The 16612-nt window shown below is 38.7% G+C and overlaps 1 protein-coding gene across 3 annotated transcripts in view; it reads right to left on the reverse strand.

Moving 5' to 3' along the window:
• The window catches only part of LOC122664612 (protein translocase subunit SECA2, chloroplastic), a 63081-nt gene that overhangs the window by 14452 nt on the left and 32017 nt on the right, over nt 1-16612 (reverse strand). For all 3 annotated transcript variants that reach the window (XM_043860536.1, XM_043860521.1, XM_043860513.1), the window contains 10 exons: nt 12450-12533; nt 12249-12341; nt 12035-12130; nt 11844-11929; nt 10825-10903; nt 10550-10663; nt 4450-4542; nt 3893-3956; nt 3475-3764; nt 517-572 (listed from right to left, as the gene is read on the reverse strand). In XM_043860536.1, coding sequence (XP_043716471.1) covers nt 517-572; nt 3475-3764; nt 3893-3956; nt 4450-4542; nt 10550-10663; nt 10825-10903; nt 11844-11929; nt 12035-12130; nt 12249-12341; nt 12450-12533 — 1055 coding nt within the window. The remainder of the gene's footprint in view (nt 1-516; nt 573-3474; nt 3765-3892; nt 3957-4449; nt 4543-10549; nt 10664-10824; nt 10904-11843; nt 11930-12034; nt 12131-12248; nt 12342-12449; nt 12534-16612) is intronic.

A 16612-nucleotide genomic window follows, 5' to 3' on the forward strand; every position in this document is an offset into this window, starting at 1 on the left:
GTAATGAAAAGGACAGCCTCGTGTAGATAATAAATAATGTTAATTACAAAACTAAAGGTTAATGCATAGTGTCATCATATTTGACACATCCATATCCTTATCTTGGTTTAACATGGACTATCATATTCCTATAATCAACAACAAACAACAACAACCATAACCTTATCCCAACTAAATGGTGTCGGCTACATGGATCCAAAGAGGCCGCAACAGTAACAGAAATAAGAGAAGTAGAAAGGAGTAAAAGGAAGTAAAAAAAAGATAAAATAAAGTTACTAAAGGAAAAAAGTCTAAGCAGTAGTCAAAGCAGCATCCCAGAAATTTCGATATCCGTGTTATGACTAAATCTGAATCTAGCAATTTAATTTTTCTAAAAATAAATGACAAAATAAAGAGATTTTTTCCAATTTGAAAGACAAATTTAAGTTTTTTTATGATAATTGTTTACTTTCTATAGAGAATATGTGAAACTTATTTAATTTATGCTTACAAATAAATAATCAGCAAAACTAGTACCTCACCATAAAACGTGTTGATCCAGGATCACCTTGTCTGCCTGCTCTCCCACGGAGCTACGAATAAACATGGGGGGAAAATTTTCATAACAACATCATCTAAAATGAAATACATATGGAGAAAAAATAACAAATGAACGATCAAATATTATATCAAACATAACAAAGACTTTAAATCATCAATGTAGGCATAATTACCATTAACTAGCTCAGCATAATGATGGACAAACACCTATCAAAAGGTTGCAATTTCAGATGCAAAGAAAACCTATTAAGTAAAGAAAGAGCAAAAGAAGTGTCGACTTGCCAAATTACAAGGTTAGTTTGCACTCTTCCTTGAAACTTCCAAGATGTATAGCTCTTAGAAGATTATGTTGGGCAGTAGTCCATACAAGTCAAGCAAATTGACCATTTCCCCACATAGTACAGTTACAACAACTCAGCCTTATCCCAACTAGATGGGGTAGGCTACATGGATCCTTACCCTCCAATCAGCTCTATTTAAACCCATACCAGATACAAGGCCTAAGCTATGCATGTCTTTCCTTACCACTTCTCCTAAGAGTCATTTTAGGTCTGCCCTTGGCTCTTTTAGCTCCTTCAATCAATCAAATCACTCCTCCGTATTGGAGCATCTAAAGGCCGCTGTTGAACATGGCCATGCCACCTCAAACGAATTTCTCGCAGCTTATCATGTATCGGAGCTACTCCCAAATCAGCTCTAATTTAATTATTTCTTACTTTATCCTTCCTAGTTTTACCACACCCATCTCAACATCCTCATCTCAGCTACACTAAGTTTATCTACATGATGTTTCTTAACTGCCCAACATTCCACGTCATACATCATAGTCGGTTGTATGACTGTCCTATAAAATTTTCCTTTCAAGTTTTAAAGGAATACGTCGATCACACAACACTCCGGCGTCTGGACGCAACTCTCCACTTCATCCATCCTATTTAATTTTCTGTGTAACACCATTTCCCCAATGTAATAAAGTTAACTATCCTTGAATTCAGTAAAGAAGGCTTATCCAATGCACGAGGCTCTTGCCACTGCGGGGTCTGGGGAGGGTCATAATTTATGCAGCCCTACCCCAACTTCGCAGAGAGACTGTTTCCCGACTTGAACCCACGACCACTAGGTTGCAATGGAGCAACCTTACTATTGCACCAAGGTCCGCCCTCTTGTCCTTAAATTCAGTATGGGGTCAAAATTTTGTGCCACATCCTAGGACTCACATAGGACTTGCTTTAGAAGGAAAAGGAAACAGATCTTTCCACACTAATTTCATTTCTAACAACTTTTTAATAAACATCACCTCTATCATATGTTTTAATTGACAAAAAACAAATATTACACTGCATAGCTAGACTAGCCTAGAAGAATAAGCATGACCAGTACAGACCCAGACAAAGGAAATCTCACAAATCTGTACATCAAGCTTCAACAATGGAAGCCATTTGAAAATAAATAGGTTCACCCAATATCCTAAAGTTCTGCTTCGATAGAGGACCAAAACAACTCATGGACTTCAGCACTTGAGTTTTCAAGAACCATGAATTTCTTTCTGACAGCAACCATAGGTTCAAAAAAGCCAAGATATCCAGCTACATGTGCAGGAGCTCCACACATTAATGGCATCTGTTGTCAATGTTAATCAGTAGAATAAAGTTTCCTAGTGATTGTTGCAACAGATCTGATTTGAAGGTCTCTCACTACGCAGAACTGTCAGATTTTCTTGAACCTGTTGACTGCCATCGGCAGAATCTAGATAAGAGATGCTGGAAATGAGAAGGGTCAGCATCATTAACTGTAAAATCCCAGCTACAGCAGCTTATGGCTCCTCTCAATCAGAGTTCCCTTCTCAGTTTCATGGGCTAAAGGACTTCCTTCAAAATTTCGGTATTTAATGTCAAAAGATTTTTAGGATAGCATCTTCAATACAGTAGATCATTATGCAGAGGGTACATATCTTACCTAATGTTTTATGTTTGCAGCCTCAGAACTGCAGAATCTATTCCCCTTTTGTATACTTGCTCTTTTGCCGAAGCAATATGAAAGGAAGTTTTAATACCGACTAGGGTAGGGCAGGTTCCTCCAGTCTAAATCTTCTCTTTCCTTAAGAATATGATGCACTCAGAAAATGACCCCAAGGGCCAGAAGATTATGGTTGCTCATCCCAGGGCAATTTTATGAAATATTTGATTATCAAGAACGGCAGAAATTTGGAATGGATTTTTAAGGGGTTCTCTGTTACAAATATCACAAGAGGGATTATTTTCTTTTTTTGTATTATTATTTTTGAAAGATAAGAGTTGAGTCTTATAAGGCCATTGGAAAATGAGAACACAGCAATATATGACAGCCACAATACACAAAGAACAAGCCCTCAAAAATCCTCACATCATTTAAATGGATAAGCCTCAATATACAGAGACGCTCTCACCTCCCCATCTCCTAGCTAGGGAATCTAAAAATGAGTTGCCAGGCTTTGGTTTGCAGAAAAATAAGATGTTCCATCAGTTACACAAAGATCTTTCCCTCCTAATGATGTCTGATGGTCTCCATGGACTTCTATTAGTCTTGGAACTCCATTTAATAAACAAAGCTGAATTACCGCATCCACCACTAAACTCGTCCAAGGCCTATATGCATCCATACAAAATTATTTCTTTGTATCACATGGACACAGCTTTACCTCTCATCAGGCGGTGCATAGCTGGCTTAGCGACCCATACAACACAGAGAGTTGACTCTTCTCTTTCTTTCTTTTGAAAACAAAAATTTATTTTCCACAAGGAAAAAATGTCAAATATATGATTAGAGTACAAACTCTACTCTCATACCATCAAGGTTTAACTATCTAAATGATGCAACCACAAATCAAGCATCCTTAGTTTTTTTTTTACGATACCTTCTTCCAAATCACTGTCAGTGATATGACATAAGACTGACCTGGTTGTCTATTCTCCGCGACTCATGCAGGGATGTTCCGATCACATGAAGTCCCCCAAGCCTTTTGACCTCAGACCCTTCATTGAAACAATGTGTTTCACAATCCTTCAAAACTGAAAGATATGCAAGAGCTATGGTGGGACCAAGAGGATAGGTATCAGATTCCTCAGCCAGAAGCTTTTCTAGATCTTGCTCTCCAATTAACTGACTCATTTGAATTGACTCTGAAATCAAAGACTTTGCATCCTGATATGTCCATCCCTTGCCCTCGCTTTTGGAGACATATTTAGCTGCACATTTGCTTCCCATATCAGAAAAACTCAAGAAAAAGTAACGATTTAAGCGGCTTATGAATTTGACTGAACATATTGTAACTGAAATCAACCTTGAATAAGAAGCCAAACATATCATAACTAACCCATAAGCGCTGTTTTAGCTAGCAAAGCTAATGAAGATGGTCCAATCTTCATCTTTGACAAACCCTACATCAAAATATAGAATGAAAAAACCAATATTCTATGCAAGCACCAAGAGAGTAAAAAAATAATGAATATATTCTTAGGTAGGAGTTTATTGGAACTAGCAGTCCTGCCAGTATTAGCAGGATAGGTGCCATAGCTGCTATGTGGCAACTACGTGGCAACCAAAAAAAAAGGATGTTCCCCTACACTGAAGTCAGTTTCCCTAAATGGAGATTGGCATGCGGAAAAAAGTTAAAGTCCTCCATGTTGGCTATTTTAACCTCTAAAGTCAATTTTAGACTGCTGAATAGGGAAGGGTCAAAGATATATGGTGGGCCATTTGATTGAGGTGGCCTTGAAATTTGACATGTGGCCAATACAAAGCTTCTTTTACCTATCAACAGTTTTGATTGGCCACATTGGTGATCGATGTTGCCCAAATTGAGCTGCCTCTTGCTACCATATCCGATTCTCCATGTTCTTAAAGCAATAAATAATAATAGATTTCACTCACCTGGGAAATCGTCTCACCATCAATATCAACATTTGGGGCTTCTTGTGATAAAAACGAAAGTAAGCTGTCCTCCATTACTTCTTTGGCAAGCATCTTGAAATGCCACAATTAAAAAAAGTACAAAAGGTTAATTTCCAGAAGGAAAACAGAATAAGAAAACGTCAGTCACAGGAAAAGATTTCTGATGCAGATAAAACAAAGTATTGGACATATTTTAGTGTAAATAACTTGGGTCGGGTTATATATGTGTTGGGCCTTTAGTCCAATGGGTTTTCTTTATAGGGAGAGTGTTCTTTGTGGTGGAGAATAACATCTGCCAGCGTACCCTTGATCCTTGGGGGCAGATCTGTCATTTCATAGGAGAGCAGAGATAGACTTAGGGGGGGCACTAGCGGAGCCTATGCTCCCCCACAGAGAACATTTTCCAATCTTTATAATAGGCCACTTTAATGGGTTTAAAATATGGGTATTGGGTAGAAAGCATGAATATGGGATTTACATTTACTTTTTTAGTTTAGTTTGAGTTATTTTATTTCATTATTTTATTGTTTATCACTTTACTTGTAATGGTTGGATAGGGTCTTTACTTGCAGGAAAATTATGTACAACATATGTACATAATTTCCAACTTCAAATGGTGTCAAATACATCATTACATTATAATGTTTTATACTTTAAAGTATAAATATTTTTAATAAAAATTCTAAATTTTATTTTTAATTAAAAAAAAATACTAGGGTTAGGGGATAAATATGATATAACTATTTGATTATTTTAGTAGCTTGACATTATGTTTAATAGTTACGAATACAATACTTTAAGTCTTTAATACATTACTTTAACTGTTTAATAGTTACTAATACATGTTTTTTTATGTAATAGTGTAAAGAGTAAGACATTTGGTATACAATACGGGATCGTGTTGATATAGCATGACAACATGGAGTCCCGATGTCCGAAGATAAAAAGAAGTCCAAGTATAACTATTGTGGAAAGTTGCTTCCTAGAGGAGCCACTAGGTTAAAGCAACATTTGGCTGGTACAAGTACGGACGTTGCCATATGCAGAAATGTTTCGAGCCGAGTGCAACAGGCTAAGGCACAACACTCGAGAGGAGGACAAGCAAAGAAAGCTGAGAGCAAAAGACAACAAAAAGAATTTGATGAGGCAATGCTAGAGAAGCCTGGTATAGAGATCCTTGGAGGAGATGATTCTGAATATAGGCCTACACTTGGTGAGTTCGAATCAAAGGCTGTGGAGAATTTACCAGCAGACTTTGGCAGAGAGTTGACAAAGTTTGCATTTTGAGCATATGCGAAGACATGAGCAGGCAAGAGGAGCTAGTAGATCTGGCTCAGCTGCACCAATGCAACAAGATGAGAGGAGGAGAAGCACTGACACAAAACAAATCCCACGGCCCCTAACTCGACCACGAGCACATTCCTTAGATCCCATTTTTGAGCAAGATCCATCTATTTTTAGGCAACAAGATGCCTACCAGCCAACCATCCTGCAACTGTTTGGTGGTAAACAAGAGGAAGCACGGAAAACCTTAAGCAAGTTCATGTTATACAATGGCATTCCAGCTAATGTAGCACAAGGAACATACTATCATGCATTCCTTGACGCTACAGGGAGGGCTGGCCCAGGATGGAAGGGGCCTTCACCACACGAATTATATAATGTATATTTACCTAAGGAGGTAGATGAGCTGAAAGAGTACATTGAGGGTCTGAAGCCAAGGTGGGAGATGTATGGGGTTACCCTTATAGCTGATGGTTGGACTGAACCTACTAGACAATCCATTATCAATTTCATGGTGAGTTGCAATGGGAAGAGAGTATTATTGAAGTCTGTCGATGCATCGAAGCATGTAAAGAATGCATCATACTTGTATAAGGAACTGAAGAAAGTGGTGGATGATATAGGACCAAAGAACGTTATCCAAATTGTGACAGATAACGGTTCTAACTTTAAAAAGGCTGGAGAGAAGTTGATGAACAAGAAGAGTAAGAGGATCCGCCTCTTTTGGACTCCATGTGCAGCACATTCCATTGATTTAATGTTGAAGGGCATGGGGAAGAAAACTTTGGTGGCAAGTGTGGTCAATAAGGCAAGACAAGTGACCAATTCTGTATATAACCATGGTTATGCTTTAGCCATGTTGAGGGAAAAATGCAATGGCGATTTAGTAAGGCCTGGTGTCACTCGATTTGTCACCAATTACATTGCATTAAAGAGCTTTCAGACGAAAGTGGTAGGTCTAAGGTCTATGTTTGCAAGTGAACAGTGGTTTGGTTGGCAGGGGTCTAATTTAGAAGAAGGGAGGGCAGCACAACAGACCATTGCAAGTGACCAATTCTGGAAGGACTTGCATAAAGTTGTTGCCATATTAGAGCCAGTGGTGGCAGTACAAAGGATGGTTGATACAGAGAAGAAGCCTAGCATGCCCCACATTTATGCTGCCCTTCAGAAGATGAAGGAAATGGTCAGAGCTGCAATATCCCGAAGTGCAAGGTCATACACTAACATCATTGATGAGCGGTGGGAGAAGCACTTGAGTCATCCATTGCATAAAGCTGGTGAGCTCAACATTTCAACATACTTTACACTTTATATGAGTTTTTACATTTACATATTCAAAACTCAAAAGCATTAAGCCACTAACAACTTCTATTCTTGGTTTCCACTTTATCAGCATATTATCTGAATCCAAAGTATCAGTACTCGCATGATCTTGGGCTAGACACAGATTTGTTAGTGACAGTTCAAAATGTTATTGAGAAGTTGCAATATATCGACACAAGCTGACTGCAATGATGAGGTGAGAATATGGGACTTGGTACTTTGGTAGTAAAAATAAATATAATTACTAAATAGCAAATACTAATGCCTCTAACAATGTTTGAAATTTAAAATGAAAACAGATCCAATACTTCAGAGAGGCTGCAACAAGTTTCAGTCGAAAATCTACAGTAGAGGGTAGACAAAAGTTAGACCCTGCCACCGCACCATCCCAGCTTCCCCCGCCTGTAACCTTTGCTGGATTGGCCGAGAAGACACTACTCACCTCTTCTTCGACTGCCCCTTCACCTCCACCGTCTGGAACAAGGCCTTGTCTTCCATCTGGACGCGAACTAGAAGAGCTAGGAGCTTTGACCGTGAATGGCTTTGGTTGCTCAAGAATTTCCTAGGGAACTCTATTTGTGACATTATTGGGAAGCTTGTTTTTAGCGTTGCAGTTCACCATATCTGGTTGGAGAGAAATATTAGGAGATGGACTTCCAAATCTAGATCTTTCGATACGATTTGGAAAGCCATCTCCTCCGATGTTTCTTCCAAGCTTAGCTGTATCCGGCAGCGACAGTGCAAGGACAACTTCAGAAACACACATTTTGATTTTTTGGGGCCTTGATATTGCCCTTCTGCGGCCTCCCTCCTCTGCGTAGGCTGGCTGGCCGCCTCCCCCCCCCCTCTCTTTCTGCTTCTTTTCTTTTCTTTTCTTATACATTGGTTCCCCTTTCCTTTCCCCCTCTCGGGGTTCGGTAATATATTCATTTACCAAAAAAAAAAGTCAGACCCTGGTAGGTGGCATGGCATTACATTTATGAATTATAATTTTATCCCTTTAGAATGTCCATATTCTTAATATTCTATATTTGTAATGCAGTCGACTGGTGGATGCTTTATGGTACAAGTTCACCCAACCTGAGGAAGATAGCAGCGAGAGTGCTCTCACAAACTTGTTCATCCTCTGGATGCGAGCGCAACTGGAGTACAGTCTTATTGATCCACTCGAAGAGGCGGAATGAATTGGGTAGCAAACGACTGGAGCAACTGGTGTATGTGCACTACAATATGAGATTAAGGATGAGGCACATACGTAAAGGAATGGACACCAATGATAAAGAACCCATCGAACTAGCCAACATTTTCTAGGACTCTGATGATGATGAGAATCCCCTATTCCAGTGGGTGAGGGATCGTGGTGCACTAGATATGGATCAGCCTGGGGGTAGATCCAACCCCAACATTGCGTCCGTAACCAGTACAGATGTTGAGGACTATATGTCGCAAGAGAGGCGTGCACATTCAGACTCACCGAGACCTTTTAAGGCTGCAACAGGAAGTGTTGATGCTAATGATGATGATGGTGATGGTGATGGTGGTGGTGGTGATGGTGATGACCCTGCTAGCGGTGGTGGTGGTGGTGGTAGCATGCGAAGTGGTGGTTATTATGATGATCGTCATGACGGGATGCACGAGCAGTACCAGCATGAGGTGGGAACGCAAATGGACCTTGTGCGTTTCACAGGTGAGTCTCAGTTTACGCATGCCACACAAGATCGAGACCATGGTGCCCACGCTACGTACAAGAGAAAGAAGGGTCGCAAACAATCATAAGCTCAGGATGATGACATGAGTATGAACACCTTACTTGCAAGTTTCAGAAGCATGAGTATAGATACTACTAGTGAGCATCAGTCGTGGCATTCATCTCAGCCTCATCATGACTATGATTATGGCCAGGAGAACACCGGTTCCGAATATAGTGGTTATGATCAGTTTAGGCAGTCAGCACATGAATTTGACAATCAAAGCACTAGGTCTGGTTTTGGGCCCATATTCCCAGTCCCAAACCAACCATACCCATACATACCTCAATATGACAGTAGCAGTGGATCTGACGCCTCATGGCAACCGCCTCTTCTATACCCTAGGATAGGGGACTTGGAATATGTTGATGACAACACTTATATGAGTGTTGTGGCAAACTATGTGCAAAACTACAGCAACATTATGACATGGGAATTCTATGTGGATCGTGTTGAGACTGAATACATTAACATATCACATTTTATGTAACATTTGTTTAAAGATTGATGTATTGTACACTTTAATATTTCTAATGCTTATTTAAGTTGTTTTACATTAATTGAATGTTTTGATTGCTTTCTATTACTAAATTATGTGTAGAGTAGGGTCTTTTAGTACGTCGTCGCCTACCAACCTATGGTCCGAAGTGAAACACATATTTGAACTTTATTTTTGCAAAATCTGATAGTACCATTGTGTTTAAATGGCCTAAAATAGGCTGAATACCAAGTTTCAGACCCAAACTAAGTCTAAAACCGACCGAGTTGGAGCTTCGGTTCGGAAAAAAAAAATGCACCAACTCGGCGAGATTTCGACTCGACTTGGTTTTTCCAAGGGCCGAGTTGGTACCGAGTTCCGAGTTTTAGTACCTTGCCTAGGGTACAAAACAAAACTAACATTTTGAGAGAGTTTTTTTTAAACAATCTAAAGGTTTCATTGTTTTAGGGAATGCTTAATTAAGGTCTCTGTGAAGTTTTAGGCCAAAATATGGCAAGTTTGATCACCAAAATGATTAAACGAAACCAGTCACTGATTCCTGCAGGATTTCAACCAGGTTTCGGTCGAAAACCAAAAAATTTTGGCTTCGCCCTCTTGAACCTTGCTTCTAGAAAAGCATCAGTTTCATAGTGGAAAGCTTCAATTACGCAACAAAGGAGAGCGAGAAATAGATCTTCTCTAACCTAGCATCTTGTACTGTATTATTATCTTCCAATCAGGTTCAACCCACACCCAACTGACCCAAACAATTTCCCTTCCGATGTTTTCCATATTTCTAATTGGCCTGGAATTGGGAATGACAGCCCAATTTGGCAATAGAGTTTGATAGAGGAGAGACCTAAATGTAAGAAAACACTACTCAACTTTTGTTAAATGAATGATGCTTCTTACATGCAACTTTTGTTTAAACATATACACACAACTTAACCCGATCCAAGCCAAATCATGTTGGGCTTGGGTAGAGTAACGTGGGTTAAGACTTAAGAGTGTTAGGTTATAGAATGTAATATTCATCCCTACAGATTAGGGTGGTGCAGCCCTAACCCAACCCAAACCAGCTGGTCGCACAGTGCTAGGATCCACTACATTTTTTATACCTCAACCCGAAGCTATGGATGAAAATGAGCACCCACTTTCTTCATAAAACACTTAATTTTTTTTCCCTTTTACAAAGCACTGACACTATTCTACAGTCTCGAACAGATAGATTGAAAATTATTCTCACTTTTGGGTTTCCACCAAGGATTATGTCAGTGCCTCTTCCAGCCATATTGGTGGAAATGGTAATTGCATGTTTTCGGCCAGCTTGAGCAACAATCTCAGCCTCCATTGCGGCATACTACAACAGACATAATAATAAGGATAATATCAAACAGCTGAAAGATCCACAAAAGAAATAAAAAGTAAAAGTAGAAAAGCAGAGTGTAGCAACAAAATGAAATATAACATTCTTTTTGTTTTCTTCTCAAACTGGAAAAGCAATAATGAATTAATTCGAACCCTAGGTCGTGCATTAAGAACATTGTGGGGAATATTGCGTTCCTTCAGCAGATCAGATAAATATTCAGAATTCTCGACACTGCACAAAGATGGAAAGACTATAGTTAGTTACACTGATCTATGCACAATGTGATTTAGAATATGCATCCAAATGTAAATCTCCTTCATATGAATTAATAAATTGAAATCATGATATCATAGTTTAAACGTATCCATGTTCCATATAAAACAATACACACTCAACAAATTTAAATGAAATCAATAAAGAATAAAGATAGCTAATCCATCAAGAAAATCCCTATGAAAGGATAGTCCCAGAGGACACACCAGAAAGGTAATACGTGCAATATCTACAATTTTTTTAACAATTAAAAGTGGCAAGCACCTAGCATCAAAAGAGGGGGGTGGGGAGGGGAAGCACCATATACATTTAACTTATTGTCAGTTAAACAAAGGGTCAGATGAAACATCTACTGAGAGTAACTACCAGCATTAATAATGATGGACCAATTAACTTTCCTGAACTGTATAGCAAGAACCTAAAAGGCAATAAGCGGTTGATTAGATAGATCTTTTGAAGCAACTGGCAGACCATCTTGGAGATATGACAATAATGTTTACGGATATGTAACATTTCGTATTTTCAGTGTGCACTTATGCACAGTTTGCATATATTCTCTCTTTGATATAATACTTCTGGGTTGCATATATTCTCTATGATGTAATACTTTTTGGTGGGGTCAATCACTGATATATGTGTGTGTGTGTGAGAGAGAGAGAGAGAGGGGGAGGGAGGGAAGAGAGAGAAAAACTTATAAACTTTAAATTGTAAAGATGTTAAGTTTCTATTACTACCTACCAAGTACCAAAAAAAGTTGGTATTAGTTGAAACTTGAGCAACAAAGGACAATTTATGACACTAAAATTATGTAATACCAGATTCAAATAGCCCCACGGAAAACTCTTCAGCCAGTGATGAAAGAGAAATTACATTGGACAAATAATTGATGAAAATTCACCTTGTGGTCCCAACTAAAACAGGTCGGCCCTGTCTATACATGTACTCAACCTCTCTCCAGACGTTTTCCCATTTCCCACGTGCAGTCTAAGAAATACGCATTTCACAGCATGAAAAATCTATTAAAAAAGTTGGATGAAACTGATGAAATTATCAAAAATGAAATACTCATTGTAAAAATTATATCAATACCGCAAAAGCTTGAACAGGTAAATCTTTTCGGATATTAGGTAAATTTGTGGGCACTTCAATGACCGGCATCTGGAACATTTTCAAAAATTCCTTCTCCTACAACAATATGGACAAACAATTGCAGGGAATAAACAGATCTGAATACATCATGCCAAAATAGTTTGGAAATTTATAATGATAATATATGGCATCAAAAGTAATATAAATCTCCTACTTCAGTCTTTGCAGTTCCAGTCATTCCTGCAAGCTTTGGATAGAGCTTAAACAAAGATTGATATGTGATTTGTGCCACAACGACTGAATCAGCCTGACAAATGCACAACAATTGCAGCTATCAATTAGATTAATTAAAGCATATCTTTGATATGCATGCACAACAAAGCTCAGAAGCTCACAATCGACAAGCAGATAATACCTGGATCTTCAGACCTTCTTTAGCCTCTACAGCCTGGTGAATGCCCTCGGACCATCTCCTTTTCTCTTCAACTCTCCCAGTCAACTGAGGAAATTCAGAAACAAAAGATTTTTAACTCCAATAATGCCATTAATGTGGGATTAATTTAAATTCAAATTAGTCTGAAAAATTAGCTTCAAATTAATCAGAAAAAAAAATAGCCAAAAGGAATAAGGACGATAAATGGTATCAGAAAAAAATCCCTAGTTGAAATGATACAATAGATCCGAGACTCTGACAAAATCAATGCCATCATCACAAAATTGTAACTTGGACAAATAGTAAAACATGCATATAACAAGTGCCAATACTTTCATAGAATTTATTTCATATCTCATCAGAGAAATGCAATTTATTTTTGAGGTGGGGGAAGGGGATAGTAAGCTTGTATATATCAAATATAGGGCAAAAGAAAGGTTAAACAAAAGAGACATTTGATAAAAATAGGTTTTGTGCATGTAAAAGTGTCAGTTTTTTCCCGGTACCATCTAGATTCTACCAAATCACTTAGTTTCCCTATGCTTGGATTGCAAGTGTGATTAAGGAAAACAGCAACAATTGAATCTTCCAACTCCATTGAAACCTACAACTTTACAGAGGAAAAATGTCCAAAAAACTCCTGGTCTCTGTCAAAAAAGAATAACATCCTCTCCTTCAAAAATCAATTGAAAAGCATAGCTAATTTCAAAACACCAAAAGGTAGTGAGGATCTAATTTGTAAGCTCTGTTTCAGCATCCATTATTTTGGTACTGGCCACAGCCCCCAAAATGAAATGGGCCTGTGGCATTTTCAGCACATTTTGGTTGTTTTAAGCTGAAATGGACCTTTTAGGCCCACGCCAAAAATTCTGTTATATTATGGATGTTTGCAAGCTTCAAATACAAGACTCTCCTGGTACAATTCCAAGCATGAACCACCAAACCAACCATCAATGATGAGCTTAATGACAATATGTAATTAAATGCCAAGAAATTAGGCCAGAATTTCAGCCTGAAATGACCAAAATACCCAAGAGTTTCTTTTCAGTCATGGAACCAAAATGATCACCAAAACAATAAACTTAAGTAGTTTATTTAAATAGTATAAACGTCAAGGCATAGTATAGAATATGATGCTCGTAATAGGTCACCTTGTTCAGTTATTGGGCTGGACAGGCACCATAATGATTCTAATTTTTTTATTTTCCTCTTTTAATGAATGTTTCATCTCTATCTTTATTTGAATTTGCTGCAATGCTCTGTTAGTGTTGTTTTCCTTGTTGAATATTTCAGTTTGAATCATAAATTCATAACATAATTCAAAGTGAAGCTGAAATGCTACCGCCTTCTTTTATTTATTTACTTTTGATATGCTCATGCTACAATATGTTGGGCACACCAGCAGGTGTTGTTGTCATTGTTGTCAACACACTGCGTCTGATGTAGATCGAAGCATGAAGGAAAGTTACTGTTCACGTGAACAATACTGCAAGATACTGTTCATGTATCACTGTTCATATGAACAGTGATTTGGGGCTGATATGGACTGCTGGCTTAGAGGAGTTGATTTTAGGTGTTATTTTTATTATTAGACACTTATTTAGTTTCCTATTTGAGTTGTAATCCTAATTGGGAATCCTAGTTCGAGTCTAGTTTCTATTTTATACGTTTTATTAATTAGTTTCTTACTTAGCTTAGGATTGGGCTGTTTTATCATATATACATGTATGTGGCTGACCAGAAAAGAGACTGAGATTGAAGAAAAAGAGCTATTGATAAAGCTGTGAGATGCAGCAATGGTGAGATACCGTGGGTGAGAGAATGATGGGCTGAGATAGCTGATCCCTTTCTTCTTCTTTCCTATCTTTTGATGTTCTTTCATATGTAAACAGAAAATAGCAATAAGAGAAGAGTTTCAGTTATTTAATTTTATTCCTTTTATTGTATTGATCCTGCTGCAACCGATCTCTCGCTGGATTCCCTGGTTCGAGGTCGACTTTGCATTAGAGTCAGAAGAGCAGGAGGAGCTGTGGAGATGCGCAGTTGATGATACTACAGTCTCTGTGAGCAAATGATATGGCAGCAGACATGGTTCAAAATTTCGCGATATATTGCCGAAATTTCAGTAAATTTCGAAAATTTCGACACTACCGAGACAAGATGGGCTTCCGAAATGAAAAAAGTTCAAATTTCGTAAAAATACTTGTGTACTAAGTAATATATTTCGGTAAATTTCGTAGAAATACTTTGTGTATTGAGTATTGAACTATTGACAATATTTCGTAGAAAAATTACCATATTTCGGCAAAATTTCGGTATATTTCGGAAATCTCGACCAGCCCAAAATGACGAGACGAGACGAGATTTCGAACATGGCAGCAGGTAGATGGCAGGGTCAGAAAGATGGCTTGAGAATAGGCACAGTTGTAGAGTCAGCTGTTAGCAAGTGTAGAGCTAGTATGGTTGTCGAGATCTAAAGGTGAAGAATTACAGAATCTATCAGTTTCGACATCGAGCTGACCAGTTTCAATGGCGAGTGGCACTCTGTCGATGTCGAGTCAGGCCATTTAAATGTCAAACAGAACAGTTTAAATGGCAAAAATATGCCTAATATTTTGAACGGTCTGTTAGACATTGAGGCAATGTTGACCGACATTCTTTCGATGTCAGGTTGGGCCATTTAAATAGCGAAAACGGTAACACGTGACCTAAAATGGGTTAAGTTACATTGGTTATAAATACCCCACTTGGCCATTCAAGTTAGCAAGTTGAAAAACCCTCTCTTGGGAAGAAAAAAGAGAAAAGACTCCAAAGTAAAGAAGTCCTAGAACTCCAACCTTCAAAGCTCCATCAGTGCACTAAAAAATCCTCATGAAAGTTTGGTGAAAGCATTCAAGAAGAAAACAAAGTGTTGTAAAGTGATTGAGAAGAAAAGATACAGAACAAGGGTTAGTTAGAAAGAAAAGGAAAGAAGGCAGAGGAGTGCATCACTGATTGGAGACGTCTGATCTACAACATCTTCGGAGGTTACCTAGTGACATAGCTAACCCGTTTGAATAAACTCCATGTATTGTATTTGACCGAAGGCTAGGTGTTCGGGAAATTGCCTGAGTCAATATTTGTGACGTATTTGGGTGGGATTTGTATTAGATTGAGCTTGTAACTAGGCAAATCATATAAGCCCATTTGCTTGTAATCAGTGACTATCGGGTGGGTGTTCGATAATGGGGATAGGTGCTCCCTTGCAGTTGTAGCTCCTTTGTGGTGGACTAGTGGGTGCCACATAAACTGGGGGTTGATGCTTCCAACCGTGGGTGCAGTCGAAGTTTTGTATTGTGCATTATACAAAGGCTAGTTAAGCCAGTTGCATCATGGATGTAGGCACACTACCGAACCATATATATCTCTGCCATGTGGTTGTGCCTTTGTGTTTGCTTTGGCAAATTATCTTCTACAAGATGGTTTGTGGAGGATGGGACTTATGATGTGTGGCTGGTGATAGCCACATGTGTTTGTGCAGCCGTGCAGGTGGTTTATGTTTGTAATTGTGTGACAACATTGTGGATGCATGCTTGAGTATTAATGGGCCAACGAGTGAGTTGAGGAAACGAACGAGTTGGGATCAAGTTTTTAGATACCACTGATTCACCCCACCCCCTTTCAGTGGCCATCTGGGAACAAAAAATACTGCTTTGAGTGTTGCCTTACTCGTTGAATAATTGAAATAGAATCACAAGTTTATAAATACACTTAAGAATTTACAATTATTACCAATCTACCTGAACTTAGAGGCTGAATGTCTACTTTTTCATAATCTCATATTCTTTTCATCCCTTAATTATTGGTTGCCTTAGTCAATAAATCCCACTTAGGTGGGCACCTTAGTGCCTAGGCCATTATATTGGCTTGCCTTGGCACCTTGACAACTATGAAAAGTAGAAATAAATCCCAACGGCAATGGACAATATCATATGTTAGAATCCAAAATATTGATAAATAAGTAAAGGGAAAGAGAAAGATACCTGGACGCGTGCGGTACGGTACGCTGCCCCTGTGCCCAGACACAGGGGCGGGGGAAATGACCGCCATGCCCCCGGGAAATTACGCCTTTCCACAGGGGTACGGCAGTCATTTCGCCCACCCCT

The sequence above is a fragment of the Telopea speciosissima genome, chromosome 1 (assembly GCF_018873765.1).
Source record: "Telopea speciosissima isolate NSW1024214 ecotype Mountain lineage chromosome 1, Tspe_v1, whole genome shotgun sequence".
In the NCBI taxonomy this organism is placed as follows: Eukaryota; Viridiplantae; Streptophyta; class Magnoliopsida; order Proteales; family Proteaceae; genus Telopea; species Telopea speciosissima.